This window comes from Doryrhamphus excisus, chromosome 21 (assembly GCF_030265055.1).
Source record: "Doryrhamphus excisus isolate RoL2022-K1 chromosome 21, RoL_Dexc_1.0, whole genome shotgun sequence".
NCBI classification, from domain to species: Eukaryota; Metazoa; Chordata; class Actinopteri; order Syngnathiformes; family Syngnathidae; genus Doryrhamphus; species Doryrhamphus excisus.
The window spans coordinates 9,759,031-9,783,816 of NC_080486.1; the positions used below are offsets into that span (position 1 = coordinate 9,759,031).

The following is a 24,786-nucleotide window of genomic DNA, read 5'->3' on the forward strand; positions in this document are numbered from 1 at the left end:
CGATTGTGATTGGTAGTCACCAGTCAGCGCGGCTTCTGATTCGTTGTCCATCGGTCCACAACCCGCCTCTCCCCAAGTTACTACGGAAGTAGTGCAAAAATTATGTAAAAAAACACGTTTTTATTTTTTTTGTTTTAATTTTTGTCAACAGTTTGATGAAGAAAATGAATATACAGTATAAAAAAATTTACGGGACTAGTCAACTGTCCCTAGGCAGCAGGACAGGAGTTGGGGGTGACACCCAATGTGAAATGGGCGCGGCTCAGGTCCAGAGGCGTGATGAGGTGAGACTTGATGAGCTCCACGTTCTTCAAGCAGCCTCTGAAGGCCGATTTGACGGACAGACAGTTCTGTTTGGTTCCATCTGGAAAACAAAGGTTTCCATCAAATCTAAAATCCACTACTTCGTGTCTCTGTGTTGCATCCTCACCTGGATACCCTCCCAAATAGACCGGGTTGTTGGTCTCGGCAGAGGTGGATTGTGGGTAAGGGTTAGTGATGGACTTGCTCCGCCCATCTATGCTCAGACTCAGGGTGTGTTTGGTCTTCCTGGCCAACAGGCGGTGCCAGCGTCCATCGCACAGCGTGTGGCCGACGGAGCGAACTGACACTCGGCCTGCACCATTGTTGACATTAAAGACCACCTAAACGATAAAATCATCAGAATAAATAAAACTTTAGTTTGTGCAGACAATAAAAAAACATTAAAAGAGTTTATTCCAATATTAAGAAAAGTAAAAAAATGTTGTGAATTTTTTTTGTAATCATGTGAATTAATTTCTAATATTACAAGAAATAGTCAAAATATTTTTAGAAAAATTAATTTATAAGAATTAAGTTTCAATATTTGATCAAAAGTCAAAATTATCACATGAATTAGTCACATGAAAAAAAGGTATAAATGTGAGGAAAATCATTTTATGGGAAGCACATTGTAATATTACAAGGATAATGTAAAAATATATTTTGTACTTTTATGAGAATTAAGGTGTATTACAAGAAAAGTCTATTACAAGAAGAGCTATAATTTTATGTCAATTGCGTTTTAGCAAAATATATAATAATATAAGCAAAAATTCTAAATATTATGATAAAAAATCTGTAATTTTATGAGAATTATAATCAAGAAAAAAGGTTTAAATATGAGAAAAAAGTGTATTACGTTGTAATGTTTCAATAAAAATGTCAAAATATTATATCTTTTATATGTATTGTATATTATTATTTTATGACAATTCAGTTTTAATATTAGAAGAATTTTATGAGAATTCTAATATATAAAAAAGGGTGTAAATATTACAAAAATTTTATTTTATGACAATTATGTTCTATTATTATAAGAAAAAACCTCAAACATGAGTAAAAGTTGTTATTTTATGAGCATTGCATTATAATATTACAATAAAAATTAAAAATATTTTAAACTTTTATTAGAATTTAATTCTAATATTCAAATATGATGAGAAAAATGTGTGATTTTACAAGAATTATGTTGATTTAGTGATATGAATTCACTGACCTGTCCTTTCATCATCTCAAGTCCAATGGCGTCCACCTTTGCACTGCTAATACCGAGAAAGACGCCCTCTGATTGGCTCGTCCGAAACTCCATGGACACAGACACGTCAGATCCCACCTTGTAGCCATCCCGCACTGCACGAACACGTTATCTATATATCATCGTCTCCTTATGGTCACATGATTTACCTTGTCTCTACTCACCGAGTGCGGCGTATCCACTGCCGTTAAAGTGACTTCCTGTCTCCTCCTTACTGAAACAGGAAGTGACGTCATGCTGTGAAGCCGGCCGAGAGAGATCCAGCGTGACGGCGTTCAGACTGACCGAGCGGATGCATCCTGGAAGACTTGTAGTGACCTGTGATGGACATATTAGCTTGAAAGGAGATCTCGAGGACATTTTTCTTACGTATGTGTCTTACATTGATTCTTCTGGTGTTGTGCATGTGAGGTAGTCCACCGAGGTACAGTCTGTTGCTAACATCCAATTGGTTCCCTTTAACCGTCGCCGAATCCGGAGTGAAATCGTCCACAGAGACGGAGACGAGGCGCCGACTGATGTTGGCGCTGACCTGGCACGGAGATTATTTTATTTTATTTATTTTTTTATTTATTTTATTCTTATTTTGCTTATCTGCATCATTGGACTCACTGTGTGCCATTTCCCGTCATTGATGACGGCGGACGAAGCGGCGGTGGCGGCGCCCTTCCCGAGGTCAGCTGACATCAGCAGCCGCCCCGCCGCCAGCCGTAGAATCGCAAAGTCCATCTGGTTGGCGTCGGAGAGAAGCAGCATCAAACCGTCCTGGGCTCGGCTTCGAACCGATAACCGTATGGACACGCTGGAGAGAGTGGGAACGTTAAAGTGAAGGCCTGCCCACTCGTGACGGAAAGCCCCGCCCCTGAATTGACTCACCTTTTGCGCACAGTGATCGGGTCGATGATGAAAGTCATGTGACTGTGTCGCGTGGAGCCAAACTGAGCTGCAGCAGGCAGGAAGCTCGTCTCGGCTTCAGGCGTACACTACAACAAAAATACACACATATTAGTTTATACAATACATCAATAATTCAATCATTCATTACCATTAGTGGTCCAGGTGGCGGGGCACTCAGGTGGGTGGGCGGGGCTACAGACAGGTGGGAAGGGTCAAGAGTGGGTTCGACATCCTGATCCTCCGGAAGCACCGCCCCTCTGACTCGCTCCTCCAATAGGCAGCTGTCAAGCTCCGCCCCTTCATACCTCACAGCAGCCGAAAGGTCGACAAGCCTATCAAATCACAGACAATGTCATGACTTTAGGGGAGAAAAAAAAATCATAATATGCCAAAAATGTCATTAAATATTATGAGAAAAATTGTAAATTTTATGAGAAAATATTTCTAATTTTGCTGCATTATTTTGACATGAATTATGTTCATAAAATTAGATATTATAATATAATTATAATATTAAAAAATTATAATTATGGTGTAATATTACCAGAAAAAGTCACAATATTATGCAAGAAAGTGATTTTATGAGAATCAAAGTATAATTTTGTAAACAATATTACAATATTGTGAAAAGTCAAAAGGTAAATTTATTACCGTTACATTGTGATATGACAGGAAAAGTCAAAATATGGTGAGAACCTTTCTAATTTATGAGAATGAAATTGAAATATGAGAATAAAGTCAAACTATTATGAGACAAAAATTCAATATTATGAGAATTTTTTAAAAAATAGTTTCATGAAAATTAATAACTACTGTTAAAAGAAAAAAATGTAAATATTTGGTAAAAATATATGAAAAAATTACAATTTATGTAAGTTTAGACTATTATGAAACAAAAATTCTATATTATGAGAAATTTTTTAAATTAGTTTCATGAAAATTAATACCTACTGTTAAAAGAAAAAAATGTAAATATTTGGTAAAAATATATGAAAAAATTACAATTTATGTAAGTTTAAGTTGTATTATTGTTTATATAATGTATATAATTTTATGAGAATTATCTTTTAATATTACAAAAAGAAAGTCAAAATAATATGAGAAAAATAAGCTTTTTTTTTTTTAATTACTAGACATTTTTGTCCTAATTTTGAAAGTGGTTTTAATAAATATTTTTCCAAAAACTAAAGAAAAATGATGAGCATACGACTGACCGTCCGCCAAGCACCAGGTATTGAATGCATCCTCTGAACAACTTGGACATGTTCTGTAATTTGTTGGACAAGTTAGACTCCGCCCCTGAAGGCAGTCCGCCGATGAAAAAGGACGCCGTGGAGAGACGGGACAACCCGCCCGGCAACAACGACACGGACTTGGCATTTCCCTCGTCCACCTGGACGGAAAGCGACCTAAGGGACAGACAGGTGTGAGACAGACGAGACATCGGGGAAACCGTCTTAGCTGCCTTGCTAACACCTACTTCTTGTTGACGTTAATGATGACAGAGTGCTTTGTTCCATCAGCGAAGGACCCGCCTTCGGGTGCCACCACCGCTACACGCCTACTGGCCCCGCCTATCTCCCCTAGCTCCGCCTCCAGAGAACCAGAGAGCAGGTGCACGGACAGGAAGTGCTGTGGAAGTACGCATATGGTGTTTTAAAAACTGACTTTAAGGTGCATCACCTGGTGGCGTCTCACCTGTCGCTGGGCGGGGTTATCGGTAAAAGCGGCGAGGAGAACTCCTGATTTGTTATTGGATTTGAAAGAGAGGAGAATCTCCGCCTCCTGGCCAAGTGAACGAGGAGCGATCTGGACGAAGCCGCCGTTTAAAATGGAGACACTCCGCACCGCCTAAATAACAAATACGGACATTATTGGAATCTCCGTTTAGTGTGTATGCGCGTGTGTGTCTGTGTGTACCTCCACTACACATCCTTTCCTCACTCCATATGCGTCCCGCAGAAGGTCAAAGTTCAACCGTGCGATCTCCACATTCTTGATGCAGCCAACGTATGACCTGGAGACGACTTGTCGCCTAGCAAACAGAGTCAAACGTGTGACCTCACATCCTCTTTGAGAGATAAGATAGATAACGCCAACCTGATTGGTCGAGAAGCAGGAAGTCCTCCGATGTAAATAGGATCCAGGTCGGAGCGGTTCAGATCGGAGGCGGTGCCGGGTGACTCCGCCTCCAACACTTCTTTCTCTGATGATTGGTCGGCCGCCATGATGGAGAGATAACCTTTGCGTCTGTTTCTTTGTAGCGTCACCTTGTGCCACATTCCTGTGTTGTACTTCCTGCTGGAGGTCAAAACCAGGGCGCCGGATCCTAGGTCAAAGGTCAAACGGACGGAGCCCTCCACCAACTCGATGGAGAGGAAGTCCCTCTGCAGGAGGCGGGAGCATCATAATAAGTTAATGATGTCACTGAGCAGGATATGTTATTATTATGATTTGCTTACGGTGTTATTGGATGCCAGGTACAGCAGTAATCCGCCCGGAGACAGCGTTTTAAATAACAAAACAATGGAAGTGGATGTGGCTCGGAGAGACTTTTGGACCAATGAGAATCCAGAACCATCAAAGTGGAAGGAAGTCTCCTCTGCTTGTGGACTGAAAAACACGTTCTCGTAAGCTTTTGTTGTGTGTGTGTGTGTGTGTGTGTGTGTATGTGTGTGTGAGTGCAAACCTGCTAAAGCATCCTCCACATTGTCCCTGTCTGCTGTTATAGTTCCACAATCCGACGTTCTTCTCATTGAGCGACGCTTCACCCAAGCAACCTTGGAACGTCGACGACCGCAACGCTGCCGGCCTCTGACGTCACACATATGCACATTTATACACAACCGCATTTTTTTGTGTAATATAATTATTATATAACACTTAAATAACACTAATTTGACCATTTAGACTACAATCCGGGCTGCACGGTGGTCTAGTGGTTAGCGTGCAGACCCACCCTCGGCCATCTCTGTGTGGAGTTTGCATGTTCTCTCATGTTCTCATGTTTTCTCCGGGTACTCCGGTTTCCTCCCGCATTCCAAAAACATGCTAGGTTGCTAACATGCTAATTAGCGACTCCAAATTGTCCATAGGTATGAATGTGAGTGTGAATGGTTGTTTGTCTATATGTGCCCTGTGATTGGCTGGCCATCAGTCCAGGGTGTACCCCGCCTCTCGCATGAAGACAGCTGGGATAGGCTCCAGCACCCCCGCGTAACCCTCGTGAAGATAAGCGGTAGAAAATGAATGAATGAATGAATGAATAAAGGGCGGGGCTGCACAGCGGACGAGTGGTTAGCACACAGGCCTCACAGCTAGGAAACCCAAGTTCAATTCCACCCTCGGCCCTCTTTGTGTGGAGTTTGCATGGGTTTTATCCGGCTACTCCGGTTTCCTCCCACATTCCAAAAACATGCTAGGTTAATTAGCGACTCCAAATTGTCCATAGGTATGAATGTGAGTGTGAATGGTTGTTTGTCTATATGTGCCCTGTGATTGGCTGGCGACCAGTCCAGGGTGTACCCCGCCTCTCGCCCGAAGACAACTGGGATAGGCTCCAGCACCCCCGCGACCCTTGTGAGGATAAGTGGTAGAAAATGAATGAATGACCATTTAGACTACAACCCGGGCTGCACGGTGTTCTGGTGGTTAGCGCTCAGACCTCACAGCTAGGAGACCTGAGTTTAATCCCACCCTCGGCCATCTCTGTGTGTCGTCGTGCATGCGTGGGTTTTCTCCGGGTTTCCTCCCACATTCCAAAAACATGCTAGGTTAATTCGCGACTCCAAATTGTCCATAGGTATGAATGTGAGTGTGAATGGTTGTTTGTCTATATGTGCCCTGTGATTGGCTGGCACCCATTCCAGGGTGTACCCCGCCTCTCTTCGCTATTGCCAACATTTCCAGTCCATTGTCCTACCTGAGTGTCATCTGCCAGTCCTCCGATGTGTATCACCGTGCCGTTGTCAATGTCAAGAACACGCGTGGATCCAGGTGATGTTGCTGTTACTGCCTGTGACGGTGGCGGCGCTTCCAGCTGATGGACCAATAGGAATCCACGTGCGCCAATCCTATAAACCTTTGGTGTCAGTAAATGACATCAACTGGTGCTGATGTGACTATGTCGCTTCGAAAATTACCGTGTGGCGTTGATTCTTGTCCACTTATTATTAGTGATGTCTAATCCTGGGTATTCCAACTTGGTGCTGCCTGATCCGACATCCCAGATGAGGGAAACCTTCCCATTGTGCATCTCCACGGCAAGGAAGTCCACCTGAATGTATAAGATACATAATTATAATGCATGAATAGTGTGTGTGTTTATCGTATGAGTGTACCGTTGTCTTGCTGCCGAGGTAGAAGAGCAGATTATCGGGACTCTTCGTCTTTAAGGTCAAACTCAAGGTGTTGAAGTTGCTGGATTGGATTTCAGGTCGATATGATCGGACGCAGTCGCCGTCTGCCTGCACCGCCACCTTAATCTGATGACATCACAAGGGATTCTTAAACTGCGGTACGAATGCCTGCACGGGAATCGTGTAATTAATGACGCACCGACGCCGCTTGTCTCCTGGCCTGATCGATGAGCTCCCTGATGTCAGACAGGTTCCTGCTGAGGCTTTCTCCCAGCATGCTCAGGGGCTTTATCCTGTCACTCAAACTCTGCGTGCGATGCTCCGCCTCCTCCAGTTTCCGCTGCACCTCGTGGGCTAAAACGACAACGTTAACGTTCCGCGTAGAAAACATCCATTGCCTCGATTCTCGTGTACCGACCTGCGTCGCGTGTGTGCGTCATTAGCCGATGTGTCTCCGCCAAACTCATGTTGGTTTTCTCCACCACAGAAGAAGAATCCTGCAGCTTCAACCTGAGATTTTGCAAGTGCTGTAGTGCCTCCTGCAGGCTGGAGCTAGCGAGTGCGGCCTGCGATTGTGCTTCCTGTACCTGCAACGATCCTGAACATCGAAATCCAGTCAGCGTTCGAGTCGGTGCGTCCAAATCTTACCCGTCTCACCGTTAGAAAGGCTCTGCAACTCCCTCATTGGCTGATGGAGGAGGATGCTCTTGTTGTGTAGAAGGTTACTGAGCATCTGCTGTTTCACGGTCGCCATGGAGACCTTCAGCTTCAAATCTGTAAACCCGGGTTATATTTAAGTTGGATATTTCCATGGAAAGACATTTTGTTAGACGGACCTTCAGATGTCTTGTTGATCACATGACTCTCCTCGAGCACGATGGAGACGTTGCTCAGCCTGGTTCTGCTGTCCACTGACAGCGGCTGCTCTGATTGGCTGGACTGAAACAGAATCAAATTCAATTTATCTTCATCTAATTAGGATAACTTGTTAGTAGACACGCCCACCATACCATATTGAGAGCGAGGTCAGCAGACCGGTGAGCCTCGAAGGCAACCTGCCTGGCCTCGTTGACGAGATCTGTGACCTCAACATCGAGAGGAACCAATCGGCTGCCATTTTGGGAGACGTTACACACCGACGACAGCGAGCTAATACACACAAAAAAAATTAATTAACGGAAAATGGAAAGAGAAAAAAAATTAAGTGAAGACAGGTAACATACCTGTGCAGAGAGTGGGCGTGGCTCTGAAGCAAGTGGGCGTGGCTCTCTGCCCTGTACACACTCTCCAATGAATCTGTCATCTTCAATCCGACAACGAGGGACTCTACTTTTTTCCTCAGCAGAGGGCGCCATTGATCCAGCTCACCTCCCAGCACGTCTACCTGCTTCTTATACAGAAAAAATAAAATAATAAAAAAAGTAATATATACAAAAAATATAATAAATTGATACAATAAATAATAATAAAATATTAAATATGTATTTTTATATAAATAATAATAGACAATAAAAATAGTACAATTGTAATAATAATTATACAATATTATTAAAAATATGTAAAATTTGTTTTACCACAGTGATATTGGTGAACTCCTCAGTCAGGTTGACGATGTCGCTCAGCAGGAGCTGGCTGTCCTCCATCATGTCCTCCACGCACGACCACGCGTCACTGACGTTCTGATGTCCTGACTAAGAACATAAGCACATACGCCATATTGAAAATGTAATGAAAGTAAAGGCAATTATTAGTCAGTCAGCTACAGACATTGATTTGCTTTTCCAAAATGCTAACCTATTAGCATTGAATGTAATGTTAGCACTGTAGCTCACATAGCTACGATGCTCACTAGCAGATTTGAAGTGTTCATGTGTTTGCGTGGGGCGGCACGGCGGTCTAGTGGTTAGCGCACAGACCTCACAGCTAGGAGACCAGGGTTCAATTCCACCCTCGGCCATCAGAATGTTCAGTTTGCATGTTCTCTCCGGGTTTTCTCCTGGTACTCCGGTTTCCTCCCGCATTCCAAAAACATGCTAGGTTAATTGGCGACTCCAAATTGTCCATAGGTATGAATGTGAGTGTGAATGGTTGTTTGTCTATATGTGCCCTGTGATTGGCTGGCGACCAGTCCAGGGTGTACCCCCAAAGACAGCTGGAATAGGCTCCAGCACCCCCCGCGACCCTCGTGAAGAAAAAGCGGTAGAAAATGAATGAATGTGTTTGCGTGTTCACCTTATAGCGGCTGAGAAGAGTGTTTGTGGTCTCCAGCATCGTGTGCGTTTGATTGTTTCGTCGTGTGGCTTCTTCCATGTGTGTTTGTGCGTCTTGCAGCTTTTCCAAGTGAGCGGTGAGATTAGCAGAAAGAGGGCGGAGACTACTGGCGGCGTGTGTGCTGGAGAGGAATTCGAACTGCAGCGAGTGGATGAGAGATTCTGAGAGACTGATTGGATAAAAATGGAGGTCAGTTAGGGATCAATAATGATTGATCAAATATGATTAAAAACACAATACCTGAGCTCCTGATTAACTGAGTTGCTGGCTGTTGTTAGATTGATGGCTCTCATGCTTTCCAACATGGACGCCATGTCGTCCAGTAGGCGTGTGCGATTGGTTGCTTCCAGTGCTTTGTCTGCAGTCTGGTTCAGTAGCTCCGCCTCCCTTTCAAGAGCTGCACCAATCATAAGAGTTCACTGACTGCTTGGGGTGTCATAATGGCAGCTTCATGTTGTTTACCTTCGATCTTGACTTGAAGTTTGTTGATGTTTTCCAGCAGACGAACCCCGTCTGAGACGTGGTCATGCGTGGACACGCCCACTTCCTCAGTGTCATTGGACAGACTTACGACCTAGCCAATCAAAACACAGAAATATGATTACGTATTTCTTAATTGGGATCTTGTCATGTCACAATGTGACCTGTGCATACCCGATTTATCAGATCACTGAGGTCAGAGGTCAAGTGAATGACCTCTTCATGCGTGCTGGACACTCGCATCTCCATGGAAACACGTTCGGAAAACATCACCTAGCAGCAGAAACGTCAAGTTAAGCGTATTTTCTGTGTCACCTTTGCAAATCCTGTGATCTACCTGCATGTCTCGGGTGTGATTCTCCAGCGCCACCAGCTGGCGGTAGGGCGCCATGGCAATGCTGCTCATGTTGATGGCGCTGAAGCGCTCGTGCAGCTTGTCCAAGTCATCCAGCAGGACGCCAGTGCACTCGTCATCGCACGCTTGACAGACATAAACGTTAAAAAAAATAAAAAAATACACGTGCAATTGTTCGTGTGCATCATCAAACACTCACACACGCACTCTCCTCCCTCCAGGACGTGGCGCTCAGCGCACTCGTCGCATGTTTGACCTTTAACCCCGGCTTTGCATTCGCACTCTCCGCTCAGCGGGTCGCATATTGGATGCTGGGACCCCCACTCGCTGCAGCTGCACGGTGTGCACGACCCGCCTGGCAATGAGGGGTTACCGTAGTAACCCAGCGAGCACCTGCGTAACACATCATAAGATAGCGATGCGATGGAATACAATGAACCCATGTTGGAACACTTACCGCTCACAGTAGCGCCCTTCGTATCCGGTCAGACAGGAAGTGCAGCGGAAGTCTCCGAGCGTTCCCTCGGGCACACAGGTGGGACTGAAACTACATCGGCATGTCAAAGGTCATATGTAATATGTAAAGGACACAGCTAATTAGCATTAAAGAGGAAGTACAGTAAACCTCGGATACATCGGATTCAATTGTTCCCACTGGTTTTGTCCGATATAAGAGAAATCCGTTATATGCGTATACCGGAAAATGTCCGTTTTACGCATATATCGGATTTATATCCGGTATATGCGTAAATCGGATTTTATCCGTTATAAAAAGGCACTTCCTTGACTATGTTTCCAATGTACCTGGACGTGCAGGCAACGCTGCAAACGACGTCGTATAGCGGCCTGTCACGATTCGGTGAATCGGAGCGCCACGATGCGGCCATCCGATATATGTGAGGGAAATTTAATGGAAATGCATTGGAACGGGACTGGAGATTTTGTCCGAAATAGGCGAAATCCGTTATAAAAAATCCGATATATGCAATGAATTTTTATTGGAAATGCATTACAGAAAAATCGGTTCTTTTTTATCTGTCCGTTGGGAGCGAATTTCCGATATATCCGAGTCCGATATATCCGAGGTTTACTGTATTAGGAATAAAAAGACTCACGTGTTGTCCAGTAGGGGGCAGGCACACAGCGAGCAGTCACTAATGGAGCCGCTGACCGTCCCATAATACCCTTGTGCACACAGGTGACAGCTCCGCCCACTGGTGTAATGCTGGCACCCCTGTGTGACAAAACACGCTATCAACGTCATCGTTGCTCTACCTCTTCGCCACATGTAAACACAAAGTTCCTTTTTTTACCTGACACTCGCCGCTTTCCGTGTCGCAGCTGCTGCTGTGGTTGTTGCATCGACACGGGACGCACGGACGCACAAACAGGGACTTTCGTACCTGAGGCGACAACTCTGACAGCGGCTGGCGGAAAAAACCTGCCGCACACTCCTACAAAATGAAGACTACGATTATGTGGGAGCTTCCAGTGGTTTCCATGGTGATGCATTCACGTGACGCTACCTGACAGGACATTCCGGTGTAACCCAGTGGACACACACACGACTCGATAAGTCTCGCCACGGAGCCGTCCGCTTCCTGTTCTTCTACTGCCGTCTCCATGGTGATGTTGGAAATCCTTTAGAAAAGTCACATGATCAGCGCTCATGATGGACAGCCAATCAGCTTTAAGTGCGGATAGTCACCTGCTCTGCTGAAGTCTTGTCCCATAAGAAGCCTTGATGATGACGTACTGTACATGGCTTAATACGGACAGGAAGTCACTGTGACTCACCGCCTTCTCGGATACGGAGTTGAAATACTTCCACTTGTGCTGCCCCACACACACACACACACACACAGTTAGCATCATCCTGTAACCAAGGAAACCGCACCGACAAAGCCTTGCAGTACCTCTGTCAGCCTCGTGCTGTGCTGCGTGGGGACGCCGTTGTCAGGGGCGGCCGTGTCAGTATAGATGACCAACTTCTTCAAAGTCCCGCCCCTCATGAGCACCTGAGGCTCATGATTGGCCAGCCCTTGAGCCTCTTCCGCGTAGAAAGTCACCACATAGGACAGCACGCCGCCGTATGACAACATCTAAGACACACAAAAGCATTCAGAATTGGGGGAATTAAACCCTGAGTTCACACTGAAGGCAGTGTTACCTGGTTGCCTTCAAAGTGAGGCGGCAGCCTCCAGTAAAGAGGACCCGACAGCGTGCTGGTGTTGAGCTGGCGGGTGTCGAGGAGCATGTCGCCGCCCTGTTGGTAGACTCCTGATGTGACGCCATGCAGGTAAGACTGGCTGACCAATGGCAGCAGAGCGGGAGAGTCACCTAGCGTGATCTGTGAAGTAACACAAAATCAGATCATCGATTTCATTATCTTATTCTGCTAAGATACTTACAAGATCTCGAATGAGGCCCCCCCGCTCTTCACAGTCCTGACTGAGTCCGGAACAGAAACACTGAGAGCAGCCGTCTGGATTCTCCGACGAGAGACCAAAGAACCCCGAAACGCATTCCTCGCAGCGCCGTCCCGTCACGGCCGCCTTTATCGATGAAAGCATGCATCACTCCATATGTTACAAACATATTTGAGACATTATTGGTTCTACCTTGCAAGCGCACTCCCCCGTGTGTCGACAGTCGCACACTCCAAGCGTTGCGTTGCACATGTCGACTTGCGTTCCCGCCGAGTCGCAGCCACACAGCGAGCAAGCTGGGTAACCATAGTGACCTGGCGAGCACTGGTTACATGACTTGCCGGAAAAACCCTCTTTGCACGGACATTGACCACTAGTTAGGTCACACTGAGGGGCGGAGCTACCTTCTGCACTGCAGCTACAAGCCTGAAAAGAAGGAAATGCAGCTTTTTTTTTAATTAAAGAGACATAACTATGAATCTCTGCGTAAAGTGCATCTTAGTGTACCTTGCAGCCTTCAACCAGATTATGACCCCAGTAGCCTGTCTCACACTTTTCACAGGTATCTCCCTCAGTGTAGGCGGGGCAGATGCACTCCCCGGTCTCCTGATGGCAGTTCCCGCCCGTGTGGTTGCAGGTGCATGCTGGGAGAATTGTTAAACATGAGCGGAACAGTCAGAAAACGTACGTAGAAGATGACACATGAGCTTATTTCATTACCTGTGCAGCCGTTGGCATGGAAACCAAAATACCCGTGGCCACACCGGTCACACTTGTCCCCGTCCACGCCGTCCACGCATCGGCACCTCCCGTTGTCGTCACATGACTCGGCTAGAGAGCCGGATTTGTCGCAAGCACATGCGACGCAGCCTTGCCCCCTCTGCAGCCCGAAGAACCCCGACTGACGGAAAAAAACGCAAATGTTACGACTTCGGACAAAGACAGTTGGAAAAAGAGGAATAGGGACGATGTCAGACCTGGCAGCGGTCGCACGCTCGTCCAGTCACGTTCTCTCGACAGTCGCACTGTCCTGTTGTGATGTCACAAACGCTCGACAATGAGCCACTGACAGTGCAGTTGCAATCTGCAAAACAAACACACAAATGAAATCAAATTGAGACATTGTTCTGTGTGAAAGTGAATATATTTCTGTGTGAAAGCGGCCATAAGATCCAGCATGTGACAGCTAATCTAAGACACCAAAGGTCAAATCTAATCTGGATTTGGGAAGATCAACATTCCTCTGGGTGGCACGGCGGTCCAGTGGTTAGCGCGCAGACCTCACAGCTAGGAGACCCGGGTTCAATTCCACCCTCGGCCATCTCTGTGTGGAGTTTGCATGTTCACCCCATGCGTGGGTTTTCCCCCCCCATTCCAAAAACATGCTAGGTTAATTAGCGACTCCAAATTGTCCATAGGTATGAATGTGAGTGTGAATGGTTGTTTGTCTATATGTGCCCTGTGATTGGCTGGCGACCAGTCCAGTCCCCGCCTCTCGCCCGAAGACAGCTGGGATAGGCTCCAGCACCCCCGCAACCCTCGTGAGGAAAAAGCGGTAGAAAATGAAAAAAAAGAAAATGCAAAAGAAAAAAAAAGAAAAGAAAAAAAAAACACACGCATGCACATGCACATACACTTTATACACATATCTCACCTTGGCAATTTTTCTCATGCACCGCGTCGCCATAGAAACCAGCCACGCAGGTCTCACAGTGTTTCCCGCCTGTGTTGCCGCGACAACGCAGACACTCCCCGGTGACGCCGTGGCAGTGTCCCTCCTCGCTGATGTCCACGTTGTTGTTGCATTCGCAGCGGACACAAGTCCCGCCCACTACCTGGGGGTTTCCGTAGAAACCGTTGGAACACCTAAAAGACACAAACAAGTGTAGTATTTAGTATTAGTACAACATGGCAGCTTTTCCTCACAAGGTTCGCGGGGGTGCTGGAGCCTATCCCAGCTGTCTTCGGGCGAGAGGCTGGGTACACCCTGGACTGGTGGCCAGCCAATCACAGGGCACATATAGACAAACAACCATTCACACTCACATTCATACCTATGGACAATTTGGAGTCGCTAATTAACCTAGCATGTTTTTTTTTTTGGAACGTGGGAGGAAACCGGAGTACCCGGAGAAAACCTTTTTATAACATTACTAGAGCCCTCTAGACATGAAGTAGAATCCCTACAGTCACCTTTATACTCGTATATATAAATATAGTTGACATAATGACAGAAAATAAGACGTATTGCATGTTTTTGGGGGCGGCACGGTGGTCTAGGGGTTAGCGCGCAGACCTCACAGCTAGGAGACCAGGGTTCAATCCCACCCTCGGGCATCTCTGTGTGGAGTTTGCATGTTCTCCCCGTGCATGCGTGGGTTTTCTCCGGGTACTCCGGTTTCCTCCCACATTCCAAAAACATGCTAGGTTAATTGCCGACTCCAAATTGTCCATAGGTATGAATGTGAGTGTGAATGGTTGTTTGTCTATATGTGCCCTGTGATTGGCTGGCGACCAGTCCAGGGTGTACCCTGCCTCTCGCCCGAAGACAGCTGGGATAGGCTCCAGCACCCCCGCGACCCTTGTGAGGAAAAGCGGTAGAAAATGAATGAATGAATGCATGTTTTTGGCATGTGGGAGGAAACCGGAGAACATGCGAACTCCACACAGAGATGGCCGAGGGTGGAATTGAACCCTGGTCTCCTAGCTATGAGGTCTGCGCACTAACCACTAACCACCACCGTGCCGCCCTTGCAATAGAACCAATGTTGTAATAATGGTAAGTTAGCATGAATACTGTTGTTCATTGGGGCATTGACTGTGTTTAGACAATTAGACAGTCATACTTACTTCTGACAGTTGGTCCCGGTGTATCCCTCCTGACACTGGTCGCATGTCACATGTCCAAAAGTGTCCATCACGCATGTTGGACTGAAACTGAAACATATGATGTTAACATTAGCTTCTCTAGTTTGTGCTCCATGGGGACCGGAGATCGGACCAACCTGTTAGAGGCCTCCGTTAGAGGACATGGACAACGGCGACAGTCGTCCGCTGACCCCTCTGTGGCGTCGCCATAGAAACCAGGGAGACACTGATCACAGTGAGGACCAGTGGTGTTGTGTCTACAACCCTGAAAGAGCAACAACAATTATATATTTTTATATTTATGTTTCAGCTTGCTGACGGGTGTCCAAGTGTCCAAACCCACCAGACAGACGCCATTGACATCGCAATCGGACGCATGGTCGTTACATTCGCACTGCATACAGTTTCCTCCGAACAAGACTCCGCCTACCCTGTAAAAACCTGGAAGACAAGACTAGACAAACAAAAGGACACTCACAATGAGGCGCCACGATAGCTAACAGAATGTCCAGTTCAAGGAAGTGTCCTGCTAACCTCACAGGAAGTACCGCCGTACCCCCAGGGACATTCGCACATCTCCATGGCAACAGCTTGGACTCCAGATGAAGATTGAGAGTTGGCTCCATCCAGAGACACAAAGACAAGTCTGAAAGAAAAAAAAACTTTAATATAAAGTAGACATGTAAGAGTAAGCAATCAGTGAACTGCATCCTCACTGTATTGCTCCACTGGAAGAGGCGTTCAGGTAAATTCGAACCCTCAGCGAGGTCACCTCCGCAAACACAGACAGCAGGTCATCACGGCTAACCTGGACACCTGTTTGCTCACGGACAAACTGCTTCGGGAGCATCGCTACGGCGACAGAGTGCTCAGTTGATGGCGAGAGGGATAGCACGCGAGGCGGCGAGAGGTGAAGCGCTCCCTCATTGCCCTGCAGAACAGATGATGCTCATGATGCTTTATGTAGTCCTGACGGGGGGTCATGAGTGGCGTTTTATTACCTCAATGATGACATCAACGTGAGCGGTGATGAAATGATCGTCCGACGGGCCATGATAGACTATGGAAAAATTCAGGAAACCTCCGTAGGATGACAGCTAAAAGGGAAAGAACATGAGGAGCATATACATACAACACATGGATGGACGGTCAAACACACAAGCTGATACCTTGTTGCCAAGGAAACCTTCAGGCGCCACCCATGAGACCTCCTCTTGGCTGCTGATTGATCCAGTGGAGGTATTGCTGCTGGAAGCGGGGAGCTCATTGCCGAGGATGGCGGGGTATTTGTGGAGGGGGCGGAGCCCAGTGTCTGTAGAGACCACCTGCACAAACACGTGGAACATTATCGCCATATTTTGTCTACATACATCAATAAATGTGAGGAATAATATACTGTATTAGGAAAAAACAGGTTGTTTGTCTATATGTGCTCTGTGATTGGCTGGCGACCAGTCCAGGGTGTACCCCGCCTCTCGCCGGAAGACAGCTGGGATAGCCTCCAGCATCATAATGCGTCATCCCTCTAAATATTTGTCATGTCTTACATGAATGAAAAAAACATATCCTCCAATTACGTGTGGAAGTGGTACATTTTTAATAAAATTCTAAGCTAACTGGTTAGCTTGCTAATGTGATAGCTAGAGTGCAAATGTGACTAAAGCGGCCTTATTTCATGTCGATAGGGTTGTCGTAATGTCACGAAAATATATAAAATATGTGCCCTGTGATTGGCTGGGATAGGCTCCAGCACCCCTCGCAACCCTCGTGAGGAAAAAGCGGTAGAAAATGAATGAATGATTGAATCTCCTCCCATTATGTGTGGAAGTGGTACATTTTTGGCTTAAAAATAAATTTGAATCTAACTGGTTAGCTTGCTAACTTGATAGCTAGAGTGCAAAGGTGACTAAAGCGGCCTTATTTCATGTCGACAGGGTTGTCGTAATGTAACGAAAATATATAAAATATGTGCCCTGTGATTGGCTGGGATAGGCTCCAGCACCCCCCGCGACCCTCGTGAGGATAAGCGGTAGAAAATGAATGAATGAAAAAAAAACATCATAATGCGTCATCCCTCTTAATATATGTCATGTCTTACATGAAAGAAAAAAAAACATCTCCTCCCATTTAGTGTGGAAGTGGTACATTTTTAATAAAATTCTAAGCTAACTGGTTAGCTTGCTAACGTGATAGCTAGAGTACAAAGGTGACTAAAGCGGTCTTATTTCATGTCTACAGGGTTGTCGTAATGTAACAAAAATATATAAAATATGTGCCCTGTGATTGGCTGGGATAAGCTCCAGCACCACCCCCTCCGACACTCATGAGGATAAGCGGTAGAAAATGAATGAATGGGAAAAAACATCATAATGCATCATCCCTCTAAATATATGTCATGTCTTACATTAATGAAAAAAAAAAAACATCTCCTCCCATTATGTGTGGAAGTGGTACATTTTTGGCTTAAAAATAAATTCGAATCTAACTGGTTAGCTTGCTAACGTCATAGCTAGAGTGCAAAGGTGACTAAAGTGGTCTTATTTGATGTCTACAGGGTTGTCGTAATGTAACAAAAATATATAAAATATGTGCCCTGTGATTGGCTGGGATAGGCTCCAGCACCCCCCGCGACCCTCGTGAGGATAAGCGGTAGAAAATGAATGAATGAAAAAAAAACATCATAATGCGTTATCCCTCTTAATATATGTCATGTCTTACATGAAAGAAAAAAAACATCTCCTCCCATTATGTGTGGAAGTGGTACATTTTTGGCTTAAAAATAAATTCGAATCTAATTGGTTAGCTTGCTAACTTGATAGCTAGAGGTTGGAGTAATGTAACAAAAATATATTTAGAACATGGTCAGGTCTGGATACAATTAACCGCTATACAGAAATGATTACCGCAACACTATTATGTACAAAAAATGCAGTTATTAAAAAAAAGTATGCCTTATATCCATCCATGCATCCAAATAATTCATCAAAAAAATTACATAACAATTCAACAATATGTCAATCAACTGTTTAAAACATTCCATGTTGTGTAGCCGTGCGGCTAAATGTCATAAAAACAACAATACCAGTATGTCGCCTCCTAGTGGCTTGTGCCAGGAATACGTTTTTATATGTGCATTACCTGTGCTGTAGACCAAGTGGAGCTCTCGCAGACGTCCGACACGCCGAAACAGAAGCAGTCGGTGCACCCCTGCGGGTCGGCGTCCTGCAGGTTGTAGAACCCGGCTTTACACAGGTCGCAATGAAGTCCCATCACGTTAGCCTAGAGGAGAGGAAAGTTGAAAATTGAAAACGATAATCCCGGTCGGGGTAAAAAAAAAAAAGAGTGATGTGATCGTACCTTGCAAATGCAGTCGTCGCACGGGTCTCTGTTGAGGCTCCCGGCGAGGTTACACTCGCAGCGAGAGCACAGGGGGAAGTCTCGGAAACCGAAAGCACAGCGGTCACATCTGCGGCCCGTGAACCCTTCTTTGCACACACACTGGCCTGCACTAACACCTACATACACACACTTATTAATACATAATTAAATGGACCGTATAAGCGTGTGATGTATAAATTCGAAAATTCACCCGGAAAAGTGTCATCTCTCCTGCAGATGGAAGACTCGGCTCCTCCCACATCACAGTCACATTCCACACAAGGAGAATCGGCATAAGGAGAAACCTAAACACACCTCATGAGTTATCACACTTCTTATTGTAGTTATTGTTATGTCGTGTACCTGAACAGGTCTGTAGTATCCGTCAGCGCAGGTCTCGCAGTTGATACCGGCTGTGTTCTGCCGGCAGTTGACACAAACCCCGCCTCCGCGTCGTACGCCGTGGGTGTTCACACTCAAGCCGAGATCGGCCACCGTTTGATTGTAGTAACAGTCGCTGGCTTTGTTGTGACAGTTACACTCTGAGAAACGCAGACGAAGAAGGAGGGAGTTTTATACTCAACTGGTATTCCGGGGGGCTGACGTCAACGAAGCAGACTCATAATTATTTTTGAGTGACAGTTTTCATAAAAACAGCACAGCAGAATACAGGATATTTGACAACAATAATATAGATACAGTAATTAGGATGTGACTTACTTTCGCATGTGTTTCCATCACTGACAGTCCCTGGTTGCCATGGCAGCTGATGGTAACCTGGGCAACAGTGGTTGCAGCTTTCTCCACAGGTATTGTGCTCACATACGCACTGTAGTTTCTATATACACACATATATATGTCTGTTATATGTCTGTGTATTATGGTATGAACAGGCGTGGTGTTACCTTGGTAACAGGGTCCAGTGGACAGCTTTGGGCGTGGCCATAGCAGATACACATCCCGCCCACAGAGATGTCTTTGATGGAGTAATAATACTGAAAAGAAAACACACTTGGTTTACTATACTAGGAAGTGCATCATGTGACTAAAAATGGCTGACAGTCATACCCGACGGGTCACAATAGGGTCGACGTCTCGCGGGTCTCGGAGGCTCAGCGTCATCAGGTCGGCGTTGAGTGTCCTGATGCGCTGCAAGCGAAGTCTGATGAAACGAGCTGAGGTGAAGTTCAAGAGTTCAGAGGTCAAATCGTCCGCTCCGGGTCGACTGTTAATTAGCGATGTGTGAATCTGAGAACGAGATGGCGAGGTTGAAGGTTAGACTCGGGACAAGTCAACGGTCGAAATGATCGAAAGTCGGCGGCCTCACCTCTCCGTGCTCCAGAGGCTCCAGCCTGGAGTAGTATGACGTGCAGATGACCTCCGTGTCTCCTTTGTAGGTCGGAGGTCCGAGTCTTGGTGTAATGTTGTAACGTGACAGACATTCCGAGTCGCTGATGGCGTAAAACTGCCATGGTTCAAAGGTCACGCCATCCAGAGATCGCTCCAGAATCCAGTTACCTAAGAGGACGATTCCAGCAATTTACCAGTTGAGGTTATGTTTTTGCTAGCGTTTATTAGTCAAAATAACTCAAAAAGTTCTGAATGGATTTGGAAGAAATTTTCAGGAATTGTTGAAAATGGGATATGGAAGAACTGATGAACTTTTAGGGATGATCCGGATCACCTCCTGGATATGGGGTTCTTTAAAATTGCGAAATAGCGCCATTATAACTCTGCAAAAAAATGGTCAGAGCACTTGTACATTGCGCTACCATGCTAGGTGCTAGCATGCTAACGTTACCATCTTCGCATACTAGCAATTTTTGCTATTTTCATGGGTAGACACATATATACACACTAACTTACACTATCATGCTAAGTATTAGCGTGCTAATGTTAGCATAGCTGTCATGCTAATATTATCATTGTAGCATTTTTATCCGTTTAAATGGGAAGACACTCACAAACACTATCACACTAGGTGTTAGCATTGCTAGCATGCTAACATTAGCGTAACATTATTTTTAGCTATTTTCATAGATAAATACTATTATGCTAGGTGCTAACATGAAAACATTAGCATGTTAGCATTTATTGCGATTTTCATGAATATGAACATTGCGCTATCATGCTAGGTGCTAGCATGCTAACGTTAGCATGTTAGAAGACTGGCATGTTTTGTTATTTTCATAGGGTAGAAACACCTATAAACACTATCATGCAAAGTGTGAGCATGCTAATGTTAGCAATGTTGGCAATATCAGAGGTAAGTAAGTACTTATACAAACACCTTGCAATATTATGCTAGGTGTTAATTCTTTAAGTCATTCATATGAAATCATTCATAACGAAAAATGTCAATAAAATACATTTATGGTGTAAATCACAATATAGGGGTGCGTGGTGGAGGTCCACGCTCTCCAAGTGCTTTTATAGTTATTTATACTGTCAACATACATAAATAACATATTCCATAAAATGAATCAATGATGTGACAAGACTGACCTGGTCGAGGAGAGTTAGCTGCCTTAATGATGATGTAAGCCACCTGAAAGATCTGCACAGAAAACACTGACATGTAACTCATGAAAACAAACATGACCTCCTTCAGCGCTAACATGCTAGCCCATGTTCTTTTTGTTGGAGGCAGGATGTCACCTGTTTCAAATCCAGGGTAATGGTGACCCAATGAAACTGTCGTCCATTCTTGATGCTTGGACTCTGCCACCATCGATTGGTTCCATCGATGGCGTTGGTGATGGGATGGCGTTCTGAACAAAGTAGAAACTCAGCATTATGAGATACCACACGGCGCTAACTTCTGACTTACCTTTGGACAGAATGGAGTTGGCGTCACATTTTGGACAGTGAGGGTTCTTAATTAATCGTCCCGGGACGTGTTCCACTAGTTTGCAGTAAACTTCCGGTTCAGGGTCTCCACATGTGGCGTTGCTTGAGATCTCGGCGTTACTGGCTAAGTTCAAAATGGCTGGGAACAAACCTGGAACACAAGGAGCTAGCAGTTAGCAGTTCATCACCCTCAAGCTAGCTAGCTAAAATGTGGCTTTTTTTCCACTTTTATTTTGTTATTGATTGATTTATTTTGCTTGCTACTTCTCCCAGTGGTCATATTTAATTTTTAATATTTAATTTTTAAAAGCATAAAGTACTTACAAGAGGACTGACAAGCGCATGTGTGTCAAATGTGAACAATATTGGTTGAAAAACATGGCCGCCATCAACCAAAACATCATTGCAGGTGCATTTAAATAATTGTTCATAAGTCATTGACAAATTGTCTAATGTTTATAAAACTTTGTGGAAATCTGCGTTACATGAACGCTAACATGTCCTCAAACGATTTCTGAGCACAACCCATAGGGGGAGCCAAAAATTACATTTCCCCCTAATTGTTTTATATCTCTCTTCAAGGATCTTCTAACCTAAGGACTTCTTTTGTCAATGAACACTTTCAGAGGGACAACAGTGTCTTGTGGGCACAGCTGTGAAGGTGTGATAGCATCTGGGTGGTCTCACAGACACACACACACACACACACACACACAGACACACACAGACGTATTGAGGAGTCTGGAGCCTTGGGGGGGGGGCTGCTTTTGTTTTCATGTGTGTGTGTTTGTAGGGGGTAGGAAAAGAGGTGGAGTGTGATTGTTAACACTAATTATCACACACACGGATACACTGTGTGTTTCCCAGCATGCCACAAATTGCGTGTGTGACCCCCCCCCCCCCCCCCACTCACAAACGCACACATTGGAGTCATCCAGTTGTCCTTCAAAACGTAAAAAACGTAATTTGATGACTTTTTTAAGCTGGTGCGCATCATGTGGTCGTTGATTCTCGTTCTACTTCTGAGATCCTCGATCCCTCAACACCGACCCCCCCCCCCCCTTCAAAGCAAAGCCGCACAGGTGAGGACACGTCTGTCTGGGAGCTTCCTGTTGATGGCCCTAATAGTCCTTCCTGTTTGTAATGTCCACTGACCGACATTATTCAGCAGGATTACACCAAAAAAAAAACATTGAATGCCTAAAAATGGCCCCAAAGCTACACTTTGGACACCCTTGTGTTTGAAAAAAAAATAATAAAAATGAGCAATGACTGTGGCTCCCCCTACAGGTTGTGGTTATATTGCATTGGAATCAATGCTTTATCACCCAATAATTTACTGTATAGGCTATTATTTAGGTGCCATTTCAAAGACGTTTTGGTGCATGGCGTCAGTGTATTTCAACCAATCTTGCTCAAATTCGCCACACATGTGCGTGTCGCTCCCCTAAAGCTGCGTACCAAATTTCATAGTGATTCAGCAAAACACCCTAAAGTTACAATGTGTGAAATATATACACTTAATGATGCCCCCTATTGGCTGTGAGCACCTTTTATGATATTATTATTATGATTATCTTGTGATATGTTGCATGAGAACACATGCATCTCAAAAAGACTAAACAGTAGTGTCGGTGTGTTCCATGTCAAGGTCCGCACAACGGAAGACACGTTGACATACAGTCACAACTTGTTTTTTTCCCTCCATTGTTCAGCAACAGTAACAGTTTATTGTAACATGTAATAATTACAGATGAAAAGTAACAAATTACACGTTTTGTGTATTTGTACAGTTGAAAAATCTGTGATAGGTTTTGTTTAAAGTACATAAATGAATGAATTATGAATACTTTTTATTAAAAACACCTCCTGTGAGACTTGAATCAGGGTAAATTGAGTAAAGTTGGTTACTTAGTAGTTTAATTTGAGTAAAACGTCAGAAAAGTTGAATACTTGAGTAGTTGAATAGTGATTATTGCTATCATGACTAAATGAACAGCACCAGTCAAAAGTTTAGACACACTTTCTCATGTTATTCAATGAGAAAGTGTGTCTAAACTTTTTTTTAATCATATTTTTCATTACTATAGCTTTTGATTTGATTATTGATTATTAGCATTTTAAATGTATTACCTAAATGCATCACAACAAGTCAAAATGTTCTGACACACTTTCTCATACTACTGAATGGGATACTGATGTGACTTGTAAACTTTTGACTTGTACTGCATCTATTGCAGTACAAGTACACTAATGTACACACATTTCATTTGCATGCTAATGATAATGAAGCGTGTCTCACCTCTCTGCTGGGAAGCAGTTTGCTCCATCAGCAGCAACAGCAGAAGCAGCTTCATCCCCTCCAAAAAAAAAAAACTCTTAACAAAAGCAATACAAAACTAGAACAAAATTGTGATGTGAAGGGGTTATGATGCACATCCAAGCAGTGGAATGTGTGGTGGCCCCCCAGTCGGGCTTAACCAGCGTTAACTGGACTTAAAAGTGGAAGTGAAGTAGAAGAATGTGTTGCTGCAGAGTCGCTGCTGGCATCCCAATGTGAATCTGTGCAGGGCTAGCATTCATTCATTCACTTCAATGCAATGGGGGGCCTGGGATGGAGGGGGAGGGGTGGGATTGTACCATCTAGTCATGGAATGGAGGGGGATACATAATAATTGTTATTTTGTTTGGGCCTTGAATTGTAATGTTTTGCTCACAATACTAGAAAAATGCAAAAGAATACAGTTATTTGTCCTTCAAAATCTACCACTACTGACTGAGGGAATGAGATACTGTACTGTATGTTCATGGACCCCACTTAACAATGAATAGAAACGCCCTCTAGTGGTGGCATTATAATTCAACACCCAGTAGCTTCAACTCTTGGCGCTTCCCGCATTGGAAGAATGGTGCCTTGTTTTGTTTGTATATGCTGTTGTTGCGCTAAAAAACTGTTAATTTTTATTAATAAAACACTTGCATTTATTTATCTTATGTATTTTTACCGTAGTTTAAAAAATCCAAGGGTACGAAAATGCATCAATACTTCACGTGACATTATTCTTTTCTCCAATTGGTCAAGAAGGTAAACAGGAAGTAAGTTGGAGCGTAGAACGAAATGGCGCTAATGAAAACACGGAAATAAAGTGTACCACTCATTTTCAGTTGTTCGCTACTGTAAATATAAGTTTAAATATAAGTTTTCACAACTTCTCTACCAAAAGGTAGAAGCTGTGATATCACAGAAACGTGGCGTTAACTGACGCTGAAAAATTAATCAATTTTGTGTTCTCTATGGGTTAGCACATCTTTTTACAGCTGGTTCAAAATGCAGCAGTCATA

At 44.5% G+C, this 24,786-nt stretch overlaps 1 protein-coding gene across 2 annotated transcripts; it reads right to left on the reverse strand.

Annotated features, from left to right (window-relative positions):
• Positions 1–95: 95 nt before the first annotated feature.
• lama1 (laminin, alpha 1) lies at positions 96–23,972 on the reverse strand. 2 transcript variants are annotated; one of them, XM_058059620.1, is made up of 63 exons: positions 23,747–23,972; positions 21,425–21,595; positions 21,253–21,365; positions 21,100–21,151; positions 19,922–20,112; positions 19,663–19,842; positions 19,500–19,589; positions 19,315–19,432; positions 18,958–19,136; positions 18,806–18,899; positions 18,574–18,731; positions 18,355–18,495; positions 16,386–16,541; positions 16,218–16,313; positions 15,933–16,147; positions 15,751–15,862; positions 15,560–15,670; positions 15,354–15,481; positions 15,199–15,285; positions 14,003–14,214; positions 13,326–13,432; positions 13,069–13,249; positions 12,856–12,992; positions 12,541–12,774; positions 12,331–12,474; positions 12,090–12,269; positions 11,836–12,021; positions 11,628–11,755; positions 11,446–11,560; positions 11,233–11,373; positions 11,035–11,153; positions 10,377–10,466; positions 10,119–10,312; positions 9,902–10,044; positions 9,739–9,837; positions 9,547–9,658; positions 9,325–9,481; positions 9,046–9,253; positions 8,388–8,504; positions 8,037–8,203; positions 7,824–7,962; positions 7,650–7,752; positions 7,471–7,587; positions 7,232–7,411; positions 7,013–7,167; positions 6,796–6,939; positions 6,598–6,731; positions 6,378–6,528; positions 5,145–5,269; positions 4,918–5,068; positions 4,556–4,842; positions 4,376–4,490; positions 4,154–4,306; positions 3,936–4,087; positions 3,670–3,864; positions 2,604–2,787; positions 2,435–2,541; positions 2,171–2,360; positions 1,941–2,090; positions 1,723–1,876; positions 1,520–1,653; positions 431–644; positions 96–364 (listed from the first exon to the last, which is right to left on the reverse strand). In XM_058059620.1, the coding sequence occupies exons 1-63, from the start codon at positions 23,799–23,801 to the stop codon at positions 210–212; spliced, it is 9,207 nt and encodes a 3,068-aa protein (XP_057915603.1). In that variant the 5' UTR covers positions 23,802–23,972; the 3' UTR covers positions 96–209. The 2 variants fall into 2 exon arrangements, with proteins under 2 accessions (XP_057915603.1, XP_057915604.1); XM_058059621.1 differs by having other exon boundaries at positions 8,037–8,200; positions 23,747–23,971.
• Positions 23,973–24,786: the final 814 nt, after the last annotated feature.

What these genes read in the sequence shown, in the direction of transcription:
- lama1 (XM_058059620.1), bottom strand. Translation starts at nt 23,801, where the DNA reads ATGAAGCTGCTTCTGCTGTTGCTGCTGATGGAGCAAACTGCTTCCCAG. An exon ending in GAGCGTGCGACCGCTGCCAG is followed by an intron (nt 13,250 to 13,325) that starts GTCTGACATCGT and finishes TTTTTCCGTCAG; the next exon opens with TCGGGGTTCTTCGGGCTGCA. An exon ending in ACAACACCAGAAGAATCAAT is followed by an intron (nt 1,877 to 1,940) that starts GTAAGACACATA and finishes TGTCCATCACAG; the next exon opens with GTCACTACAAGTCTTCCAGG.